At 38.5% G+C, this 12,651-nt stretch overlaps 1 protein-coding gene across 1 annotated transcript in view; it reads right to left on the reverse strand.

The window, feature by feature from the left end:
• The window catches only part of mical3a (microtubule associated monooxygenase, calponin and LIM domain containing 3a), a 101,362-nt gene that overhangs the window by 32,952 nt on the left and 55,759 nt on the right, over positions 1 to 12,651 (reverse strand). Inside the window, exons 12-19 of the mRNA XM_066685122.1 lie at positions 12,544 to 12,637; positions 11,903 to 12,050; positions 10,229 to 10,425; positions 9,683 to 9,801; positions 8,821 to 8,892; positions 8,302 to 8,478; positions 6,954 to 7,055; positions 4,487 to 4,588 (exon numbers count right to left, since the gene is read on the reverse strand). Coding sequence (XP_066541219.1) covers positions 4,487 to 4,588; positions 6,954 to 7,055; positions 8,302 to 8,478; positions 8,821 to 8,892; positions 9,683 to 9,801; positions 10,229 to 10,425; positions 11,903 to 12,050; positions 12,544 to 12,637 — 1,011 coding nt within the window. The remainder of the gene's footprint in view (positions 1 to 4,486; positions 4,589 to 6,953; positions 7,056 to 8,301; positions 8,479 to 8,820; positions 8,893 to 9,682; positions 9,802 to 10,228; positions 10,426 to 11,902; positions 12,051 to 12,543; positions 12,638 to 12,651) is intronic.

The following is a 12,651-nucleotide window of genomic DNA, read 5'->3' on the forward strand; positions in this document are numbered from 1 at the left end:
CTAGCTCAAGGAACTGGAAGGAACTACAGGTCAGTACAGCATTAAAGAGCAAAGTTAGCCAAACACAGTTCTAACCAGGATGCTGTCACACTGGATGCTATGTGGCATCACTACATTACCCAGAATTCTTACCAAATCCCTCTTCTCAAGAGGGGGCCTGGAGTCCTCCTGAGTCTGAAGCTGGCTGACTATTTGCTCAGCCAATGAGCTCACTCCCCCTGTATACATCTTTACATAGCGCTACAGATGGTAGACAAATTCAAAGAGGAAATGAGAGGAAGTGAAAAAAAATTGTAGTAAAGAAGTTTAAAAAACTGCAGACAGAAATGCAAAAGCATAATGTGAGTGAGACATTGACATGAATGGTCAAAAAAAAGCCTTACATGGTTGATCAGATGTGTAGATGAGAAAAGACACACTGTGCAAAAGTGTTTGATCACAAGCCAAGGTAAATTAATTTGAATTTCTGTGAGGGTTCGAGCAGCAGCCTCTCTCCCTCACATACACACACACACACCTGAAACATCTCATACCAAAACATTACAATAAATATTTTGAGGTTCTCCTAACAAACCGGATAATGGAAATATAGAGACTGAAATTTGAAATCTTTTGCAATTAAAAAGTTATTACTAGGGATACACCAATTCAGGTACTGAACTAATACTGTAGCTGAAACATATTGTTTACGTACCTGCCATTAGCGATATGTAGACATTTAGTTTCATTAGCACTACAAACCCATAGAACTTTCATTTAAATTTCATATATTTTAGTGTAGTCATTCAACACATTGCATGTTTGCTCTTTAAGGATTAGAAACTGTGAGCTTCGTTTGGCAGATCACAATCATCAAATATCAACCAAATCTTAACATTTGATCAATTACTTTTTTAATTTTTAAAGTAAATGTCTTACAATGCCAATACAGGTAGTCATCATGCATCCCTACTATCCTATATTGCTGTTACTTTTCAAGACTAAATAAATGCACCCTAACATGTATTTCTATATACCTAGTTCATTCATTCATTCATTGTCTGTAATCGCTTATCAAATTCAGGGTCACGGTGGGTCCGGAGCCTACCCAGAATTACTGGGCACAAGGAACACACCCTGGGGTGGGGGGCAGTCCTTTGCAGGGCAACACTCACTCACACACCCACACCTATGGACAATTTTTTGATTCGACACTCCACCTACCAATGTGTGTTTTTGGACCATGGGAGGAAACCGGAGCACCCGGAGGAAACCCATGTGAGAGAACACACCAAACTCCTAACAGACAGTTACCCAGAGAGGGGCTCGAACCCACAAATCTAGGTCCCTGGAGCAGTGTAACTGCGCCACTACCGGCTACGCCACCCCTATACACCTAGTTATATACCTAAAGGGCAACAGCTTTACTGGTTTTAATGAAATGATGCATTATATAATTTTAAAAACACATCCCATAGGCAGTTATGCTTGATAATAAACATGCACTAGCAGTAGCACAAATAAACCAGTTTTTGCAATTAAAAGAAATACGTTCATATTAGAGATTTGTTTTCTGTGTATTCTAACAATATAACAACAATGAAAAGTATGGACATGCCCAGAAATTGTAGTATAACCGGAAATGTTCATGTTATCTAATCATAGGTCAATATATAAAAACATGCCGTTATTAAAAAATCCAGAGTGCAGTCAGCAGACGAGGCATTCTAATCATTAATGAAACAGGAGCGTGCAGGAGCACAGCTGGGCTGATGTGTCCCAGCAGCAGCAGACTACCTGTCTGAGTGAGGCAGAAGAGGGGAGGGGACTGTCTGAGGGAATCTCCCGCACTCTGTGCCACTGCTCTATAAAGAAGCGTGAGGGCTTTTTCTTAGGCTCCAGAGAACAGAGAGAGGGAGGAAAGAAGCATTAAAACACAACTCCAGAGGAAACATACAGAGAAGGAAAGACGTTACAGAGTCTGTACTACGTTGATAAAGCTTTTACGTTTATTCTACAAAAAACAGTGTAGCCCTGCAGGCTGGTAATTAAGTGCAGTACTTCTCTGAACCTCATACCCATTAACATCACCAGGCATACTGTTCAAATGAGGTCTCACTTGCTACATTAATATTAGGCTTTATAAGTCTAGAATATTACCACCTCCTGCACCTGAATTCCCTCACCAAGCTGGGGATTCTCCAAAATGAGGAATTATTAACATCCTTGAAGCTCTTGTGCTTCATACTGTTTTATGAAAAAAATGTTTGTGTGCTGTTTATTAAATGCATCCAAAATTAATTTAATCTTCAATTAAATGTCAAAGATAGGACACATCCTCTACATACAAGACATTTCCCATTTTAATTAATGACAATCACTTGTCAGTTAAATGTAATATGTAGGAAATACACGTATGCCTTGAAAACAGTTGAAGAAAGCCAGAATTGAGGAGTCACCTTGGGCCTGGTTGGCTTGTCATTAAACTGAGAGGTTAACCTCTCTGTTCGTTCCTGAATGCTGGGGATGTGTAAAGGTACTTGGTCATCATAATGTAATTGCAGGTTCTCCTGTAGAAGAAAGACCTGCTCTGGTCACCAAATAAACAAATATATTTTGTTTTTTTATGGGTGTGAGTGAGCACACGGGACATAGGATTCATTTACAACCACCATGCCTGCAGACGTCTACCTGCTGCCAGGGGTCAGAGGGGTTGGAGGACTGCTCGGGGGTCAGTCTATGGGCCAGCAGCCACTGCTCAAGAAAAAAGCGCGAGGGCTTTTTCATAGTCTCAGAGAGAACAGAGAGAAAAGGAACAGACTCTTAATAACCAGTAGAAGTGAGAAGTACTGTAACTCTACAAATCTGGATTATTCCTAAATAAACACAACATCACCCAGTAAGCTGTCCTGTCTATTGTCTGTTGATTTGATGAACATGTTTAACAATATGGCTCTTCTACAGTTCTACCTGGGGTTTGTCAGGCTTGTGAGTCTGCCCTGTAAACTTAGTGGCTAGTGTTTCAGCTCTTTCCTTAATACTAGGGTCATGGATGGGCTCAGACATCTCCACTAGCCAGAATCCGGCCTCCTGTGGACAAGAAGTACCCGGAAATAAATCAGCTCATGTATGTAAGAATATACACGTTGCTATAAACAACATAACACAAAGCATACACCCTAAGCATTAAATACCAGGTAAATATTTAGTTAAACTGAATCAACAGCCAAGGCACTCATCAGTTAGAAAGGTGTAAAGCAGTGCAAATTCACATCAGGCCCATGCTCTAACCAGTTACCCCATAAGAGAGTGGCAGATAGTCCTGGGTAGTGCCATCATCATCATCATCTCCTTCCTCTTTACCAATCTCACTTACATCTGATTTGTGAACACCCTTCTGCAGAGCACATAAAGACCTGTCAGATTCAACCAGCCACCCTAACAAGACCTATACAAACCATGAGATCAAACTCAAACAGTGCGCAAACTTTATACTTTAAACGTGTAGTTTACAAGCTAGCATTTAGTCTATTTTGAAAAATCAGAACTGTGTTGATTTACACAACTAAAGTTACACCCAGGAAAAGGCTCTCTGATTGCTGTTGCTTTCCCTTAAAATGTCAGCAGATGGTGCTGCAGTACGATGGATAAATTCAGTTGAAAGACTCACAGAGGTCATCTTCTACACACTGTTCAACCATTCCATATGCACTTTAGGAAATATGCAAAAATATTTTGGACATACCATACTGTGCAAAAGCAAGTGACCACCTTTAACTCCATTTCCAGTAAATAACACGATTAAGTACTTGTTATTATTCAGGCAATATTCCCCAAAAATCTGACAGAAGAACATGAAAAACGGGAATGTAAAAAGAAACAGTCCTAAAAGAGGAACTCTGAAGAACCACAAAAACCTCGTACACATCCTTTGGAGATCAAGGGTTTAAAAATTCACAAATGTTTTCGATCATCCATCCAATGTGAGATGGCAGGGCCATATAAGGTGTGCAGTTATCAGGAAGCTGGTAATGATAAGACATACAACTAAGAGAGACTAGACCTCCAAATCTCTGAATGCATTTGGGATTTTTCAGATAGAGAAAAGCAGAAAACAACCAACTTAGACTGAACTGTAAATGTGATTGAAAATAAGCTGCAGTTTCATTTATTAAATTAACATACTGGCAGACTGATGTGTTATTCTGACTGGAAATAAAATAAATAAAGGTGGTCTCTGATTTTGGCACAGCAGTGTATGCTTCAATGTTGATTAATAAATGTATGCACGCAAGAAAATCCACTTAGAAGACCTTAGTTAATTGTACATTTAGACAGAAACCTCCATTGATAGTTATGTTTTTTGTGGAAAAAATAAGCAAGAGTATGGCCAAAGGGTTTAATCTGTCAAATGCTTAAAAAAAAGTTTAAAAAATAAAAGATGGTGAAAGTGAAGTGGTTAGGCAGAGAGATGATGAGGAGAGCAGTGCATGGCCATGACTGTCACCTGTGTGTGTGGAGAGAGCTGTGGAGAGGAGGATGAAGGAGAAGAAGAGAGGAGAATGGTTTTCTTAGGGCAGCTTCTTAGGCCATCGCTGCTTCTGTTGGCCTTCAGAGAGACAGGGGAGGAGTGAGCAGGACGCAGTCACTCTATAATCTGACATTGCTCAAAACACCCCACCACATCACTCGTTTTATTTTACAATCTAACAATCCACAATTACTAAACTGCTTGGATTAGGGGTGTGAATCTTGAACTAGCAGTGAGTTGATTCAATTCAGGATTCTTCCATTTTTATATAATAAATAAAAAGATTTTTGCAAATAAAGTATGACATCATTCTTGCATGTGTGCGTGTCACATCCATTTAATATTCAAAATAAGTATTCCTAATCTTATTTTAAAACATTAATTTGGGCAAAAATAACCTAAATATTAGGTCTTTGTATGTTTTGGGGGTTAAATACATGTTAAATACAAGTCCAAATATATCCATAATTTATTTAGTTTTTATTGGCATTTAACATATTTTAGCAATGTTTTGACACATCAGTGTGCAGGTGGCATTCCAGCTAACCCTACAATGTGAAGATAATAATCAGTAAAGTATCTGAGTATGAAAAGGCAGCTTCTTAAAAGTTTATTCTGTTAGAGTTCACGCATCCATGCCGTATTAACTGTAGTCAATCAAGCTCCAAACATAGTAAACAGTAAAAACACAAAAAGCGAATACACACGCATATACTATATACTCAGACACAGAAACACAAACAGACCACCCATTGGGGAATGTGAGAAAACAAAGTTAAGAAAGCCACATCTAAACCACCACAATCCGACAGTGAGGAATATCAAAGAAATAAGACAATAAGCAAAGGCTAAAGACCATTTAGCCTTGCTTTGGTAATGGAAACAGTCTGCTGACTACAAAAAGCAAGGGAAATATCTGCTTCTATGAGGATAATACCCACCACAGAACAAATTTGGTCTGATCATCTAAAATGATTACTTAAATCAATACTGGAATATAAACAGTATGTCCAAAAGTTTGTAGAGGCCCCTGAAGGTTGGTATTTAAAGGTTTAACCAAAGAGGTTCACAAAGCAGAGGACAAATCGTGCATTACTTACAGTACAGTACATTCATACTGCTTCTTTAAATTTGTTTTAACACACTGACAATGTATCCTTGGGACATGTTCACTACCTTTATTTACAAAGCTAAGCACAGATTATTTAGGTTGCATTCTCCATGGAATCACAGAATCACTTATGGAAACCATGCTACTTACTTGCCAACTTCACTGACAAAGAGCAGCACCACAGCCAATTTTCCCAATCCTAGGGTTGACCGACTTTAAAAAGCTATAAAAGCCACAATAAGCTCCCACACAGCAGATTTTGCTCATACTAGTCAATAAATGTTCTAATTTAATAAGAATTCCAAACTAAGTTCACTCTGGTGTTTTTTTTCCACTGCTTTCTAACTCATAGACCTCTAGCAAACTACACGTCTGTACTGGTTATCAGAACAGCAATGGACTAGTGTTAGCCTATGGACTAACACTAGTTAGAGTTAAACGACTCCAGATCTGTGGTGCTTTGAGAATGGTATCATTCTTGTAAAACTTGGCATATTTGGAAAAAATTTGGAACTCAAATATTGTGTGGGGTTTCAACAATCTTTTGGACAAGTACTGTACTTCTAAACACTAATAACTTTTCAGAGTTTTCAGAGAAGCTGGGAAAATTTTGCAGCTGTTAGGATGCATCCCTACACCTATAGTCATACCTGTTCCACCCGGGTGGGTAAAGTCTGACACTTCACTCTCTCTTTATAGCGGAAACTCATCTGTTCCTGCTGTTGAGTGCGTCTCTATGTGTACACACACACACAAACTTAAGCTTAATTTGTCAATTTATCCGGAACACATCATATGGGTGATTGAAAATAACTGACAGAAAACTGTGTAAGTTGATGTACAATTTGTAATCGATTACTCCATCCAGAAACCGACCACCACCGACCCAATACTGATTAGGCGAAAACCATTTTCAACATGAAAAAAGTATGTTTTAAAGAAAAAAAAAAAACTCTGTACATCTAAATGCAGATGTGTCTAACATAGTGGTCAGTAAGTGTGAGACAACTTATATATTCACAATCTTACACATGAAAAATACACCATAAAAAAATATCAAACACAAACTTGGCAAATCTGAGGACCCATTGTGCTCAGCTGTATTCAGCAACTCCACAGACAACATGCCAAAGAAAACAGTATCTTTTCCAACATCTACTAAAAGCAAATGATTAGTGATTATAGCAGTCCTTTAGTTTAGATAAGTAACACAGTCTTTGTTGAGGTGTTCTTAACCCAGTAAAACACAAACTGAGTAAACACAAGGAGATGTATGAAGGTTGTGAGTTAAAAGACCAAGAGTTATCCGAAGGACTGAATACTATTCTTTACCTTTCTCCATGCAGGCACTGGGGCCAGCCTGATTGCCTCTTTCACAGGGACACGAGGTGGGGAGGGAGGTGACAGGACAGTCAGATTAGGCATGGACTCCCCCTGTCACCAGTGCAGTGAAAGTGACAAATGGAGTGACCATTTACATGCCAGGAAATATCAGCCACGCCCCAAACATGAGCCACAGTCATCATCCATGAAAGCGGAGGAGGAAAATGAACAAAAGAGATGAGAGGAGAAGAGACATGCACAATCATGCAATAAAAGTAATGTAAAAGAAGTTATGAAAAATCTCAATGATGGGGAAATTTAAAACAAGCCATGCATTTCACATAAGGCCAGAAATACAAAATAAATAAATAATTAAATAAAAGCATGAAAACAGTGTGTAAGAATCATATATCCAGTATGAATGATGTATCTGCAAATGGCAACATTCCTACATAAACAGCTCTGCAGATAATGGTGTCAACAAACAGCAGTGTGCCCAACACTGTCATTGCCCCACAGTTGTGCTAAGAACACAGAGGGTTTAGCCTACTATATAAAGCTCTTAAATCCTCTATGATGCTACTCATGGTTACTCCATTAGGGCAGATCAGAGCACAGACAAAGCTAAATCACATCTCTGCTCTTTCAAATATGGTCCAGACACTATTACAGCATTGTGCACAGAGCTCACCAACAGCCCACTTCTCTTTTTTTCTCTCTAATTCTCCATTACAGATATTGCATATAGCTGCAGTATGTAAATGAAAACAATTCTCAAAATAAGATTGATCTGAACTCCAAGAACCAGAACCAATCACAAGTATTCCAAATGAATGGTAGTACATTTAGAAATTAAGGCATCCACACTGTTCCAAATGTACACCATATGATTCTCAGTAGTTCTGATGCTATATTTTGACTGCATCTCTGATTACCACCAAGCCTGGACTAAGCTTTTCTAAGCAGCAAAGAATATCACAAAATCAACCGATGCCAAGACAAACAGTGGAACCAGTGTTATTCTGTATATTGTAGACAAGAAACAGTGATTTGTCTTTAGAGTAAAAAAAACAAACCCAGTTTTTCTCCCACATACACTTCCCACTCCCACACACCAAGTGCTGCTGAGTTTGCAACTGAACTGCCCCAAAACCCATGCAACTCTATAATTATACACACACACACACACACACACACACACACACTATACACAAAGAACAAACACAAAAAAGTAAGAGAGCATATAATACCAACTTAATATTACCAAAGGACCAGATGGAAAAATATGATGCAACAAATGATCCACATTTAAGTCATCCACTATTTCCGCACTGTTATTAAATGAACTCTGGCCTACCTGTCTCTTGAGTCCAGTAGACTGTGCTGGGGCATTCTCCTCAAACTTGGCCAGTAGCTGGGTGGCCATTGACTTCACTTTGTTATTGTTAGACGCTGTTGTCGAGTCCACTCGACGATCCGTCAGGGCTGTGGCTATGGAAGGTCGCTCATCACGAACTCCCCGCTGCAGCTCCTCCTGGGAACAACACACCCAAACTCTCATTAAAGACTTTGAAACCACAGTTTATAACATGATGTTTTCATTACAACTGCTCAGAGGTAAATTATCCATAAGTTATAATTTAATAAAATACATGAATATTTTAACCATATTTCTAAGAATAAAAAATATTATATTATAAAATATATACTTTAATAATGAATTAAAAACAATTATAAAAACAAATATTAAAAGGTTTGAACATTTTGGAACACAATACATAATGTATTACTTATTATAAATTTATTTTTAATGCTACATGATTCAAAACTATTAAACAGTGATTCAAAGCTTTTAAATGGTAGAGTAGGTGCTTACGTCTTCTGACTGTCCAGCCTGACTGGTCTTTCTCCTCTTTCCCACTCCATCCATCTCCTTCTCCTTCTTATCCTGTAAAACATTACAGAACTGATTAGAGACCAGATGAGAAATAATTACACAATAATACACTTAAGGTTCTTGCAATAACATGAGATACTGGCACTGATGTGCTCTGGTAGTAGGCATGAGGCCGAAGGCGGTTTTATTGCGATTATACCATAGTTCGTTATCGCTGTTTATTATTAGGCTGTAAGATAAAGAAGACCGTGAAAATTTGTTTGTTTGTTTATCAAACTTCCGCGATGAAAAACTGTTACATTCCATCACACATTACTTTTTGCTCTTTTTAACAAACTCTGGACTTTTAATTTGTATGATGTTAAACCTGTCTAAATCAGGACAGAAGTCAATAACATGTCATGGTATAACCATTGTTCACAGCGGGTGTGCAAAGGGAAAATGAACTTTTAAGCCTTGTAAGCGCTGACGTCGTTGCTAGGTTACATGTATTTTGCGGAGTGATACCTGAAGGGTTTCAGTCAGAGCACCATTATCGTGTAATATTGGCACTCCTGGAACGTCTCTCAGCCAATCACATTGCAGAGTCCGAACCAACTGTGGTATAATTATAGCTTATTGCCATTTTTTGTCTATCTACAGCGTGGGCAATGTTAAGCTTAAAACCTTTGTATCTTGTAGTTTAAAAAGACAGAAATCCTTACAACCCTTAAACACACATTTAAATTTGCAACATTCATAGATATTTCTTTTCTGTTACAGCCATGATGTTTTTGTTTACTGAAGAACACTTATCATATATTAGCAAAACAAGAAAATTCCCTCAGAGTAGTAACATTACCTTTGGATTGCGTTTCCTGGAGATGTTGATACTCTGACCCAACTTGCTGAGGAAGGAGATGGGTGACTTTGTGCTGGCTATCAGTGCAGCCTTCTCCTCAGGGCTCAGATTGTGGTTTTCTGGAACATGCAAAAATTCTCTAAAAGGGAGCTATAAATAGTTTATGGACTGTCACAATAATAATAATTAAAAAAAATCAAGAACTTAATTTATCATTCGATTCTTAGTGAAATGATTACACACCACTGTATCACAATGTATGGGGAGCAGTGAGAAACTCAATTGTTTACTGTGGACTTAAATTCTCACAAGCTTTGCAAAATTAATCTCCACAAAGACCAGTGTGCAATGCTGGCAATTGCTGTGCATTCTATTATTTCACTTGAAAAATAATGAATTTCCCACTGAAAATAAGTAAGAAGTGTAACAATTGTTCTGAATGGTGTTAATTTTTTAATATGACATCTACTCATCATACATATATGATACTGTAGAATATATGTCGCTGACCTACTTTAATCAGGACATTCTACCCTTCCTACTCACCACCGGGAGGCACAGTGTCCTTGAACATCTCATAGAACTGGGTAAGGTACATGACCATGGAGAGTTTGTCAGGCTCCACCACAACAGACATCTCCTTCCCCGTCATAATTGGTGAAATCCCAAACTCCTTTTCAGCCACGTCAAACGCCAATTGGTTATTCTTCTCCACATCTTTCTCATCCAGGGACTCAAAATCTCTATGTATTTCAAACATAAGAAAACTTAATATAGTGCCTCATAATATAGACACAGTAGCATGGTTAATGTTTACAACAACTTGGTTTTGGAAAGGCTGTGTGTTGTGGATGAGAGGATTAGACAATTTAATATCTGTCAACACCATTAATTCTCTCCAACAACATTATAAGACCTAACTGATGAAAACAGGCACCACAGATCTGAGCTTGGTAAAGGTCACTCAACACTCTGATGGAGAGTCAGGATCTTGCTAATGTGTGTCTTACAGGAAATGGGTTTATTAGCTGCTTCGAAGGAGACAGAGAAAGTAATATGTTTATGCAGTACTGCTGGGATCTGCTCTTCTTTTAAAAGGGCAAAATAGCACAGCTAAGCACAGCTTTTAACAACAACTGCCTATGTTGTATTACACATGAAAGTGAATATAGTCATGCCTGAGAGCTCTTAGTGTAGCATAGTGTGCTTCAATTGTGTTTTGTTTAACACATGCTTGTCCGATTTTAGAGTAATGTTGGATTTAGACAGGTGTCATTGTTGTGAAACACTGAATGAAGCCCTTTGTGGAGTACTGTTTAAGTATAAGTGATTGTGTTAAAAGACCTTTTCAAACACAATTTTCAAATGCAATTTAGTGAATGTTTTTATTCATTCATTCATTCTCTGTAACCGCCTATCCAGGTGGGTCCAGAGCCTACCAGGAATCACTGGGCGCAAGGCAGGAACACACCCTGGAGTGGGCACCAGTCCATCATAGGGCAACACACACACATTTACTCAGACCTACGGACACTTTTGAGTCACCAATCCACCTACCAACGTGTGTTTTTTGGACTGTGGGAGTAAATCGGAGCAACCGAAGGAAACCCACACAGACATGGAGAGAACACACCAAACTCCTCACAGACAGTCACCCGGAGCAGGACTCAAACCCACAACCTCCAGGTCCCTGGAGCTGTGTGACTGCGACACTACCTGCTGCGCCACCGTGCCGCCTTAGTGAATGTTTTATTTTTTCAAAATAATGGAAAGTCATAATATAATTGCTTTTTACTAATACAACATATTTATTAGTGTAATAATTAACAATACTTTAAGGGTGGGTACATTTATATTTTGCAGATAATAACCTGACGGTTTTCTTTTTTGTTAAAGCCAGATACTGACTTTTGTTTGGCCCAAAGATTCTTTAAACTGAGAATTCATTAGCTCTGACAGCCGACAAGGGCCTTTACAGCATAAAAGGGAAACTTACATAATTTTGAGGGTTTTGGTGGTAAATTATTAGCTCTCTGAAGTTGACACTACTTCTTGAAAAGCATGCACTGGGGATAATATTTATAATCCTCATTTCTCTGTATTATCCAGACTACAAAGCAAGCTTCTTCCCTCCCAAAGCTTCTGCATTCATACCCACTCAGGGCTTAGGTTCAAGATGTGCTGGAAACAGAGTGTAGTTCATAGGAAAGTAACACTCACATGAGGTCTGGCCTGTATCGGTGAATGAGGGCACATAGGGCCAGGCCACTCTTCCATGACATGGTAAGATCAGACACACTGACCCCTCCATAGCCCTCTGTCTGTCTCTGACACCAGTTCAGCAGTTTACTGGAGCGTGCAATGGACTCTGCAGAAATAAACCACATTACAATCAGCTGCTATCACTAGACAAGCTTCCGTCTTTGAATAAAATACTGTTAGTCTCACAGTAAGGTCAGAAGAACACAAACTTCAATGTGCCATCCATTCACTCATAAAAAAGTTATTGTAAGTTCCAGAGATCAAGAATGTGGTTAGAACTACCATGTTGTTCTCCAAACATGAACCCTATTCTGTTAGTACATTGTTGTTTCAGTTCCAAAGGGAAAAAAAAAAAAAAACATTCCATTTCTGACCAAGTCACTAATAGAATCAATGGCAAGATGCTTTTGAGGAACCCCTTGAAAAAGAGCACCATGCATTTTAACTTCATTTGTCAAGTTACCTTGCAAATGTTTCTCAAGCAGAAATTCTAGGATGAAAATAATAATCCATTAAGTTGTAAAATAACAGCTGTGACTTTCTATTCAGTCACATAAATATGACAGAAGTTACATTTCAGAGAAAGGAAAATGGCACACCATTTCTTGTGAGTTTGGGAGTTGATGAGTTCACCACGTTCTCCATGTCGATACGAATTTCCCTGTTCTCTCCAGTGTCTATTAGATGGCGTACCTAATTGCAAAAAA

Source organism: Hoplias malabaricus, chromosome 11, assembly GCF_029633855.1.
Source record: "Hoplias malabaricus isolate fHopMal1 chromosome 11, fHopMal1.hap1, whole genome shotgun sequence".
Lineage (NCBI taxonomy): Eukaryota > Metazoa > Chordata > Actinopteri > Characiformes > Erythrinidae > Hoplias > Hoplias malabaricus.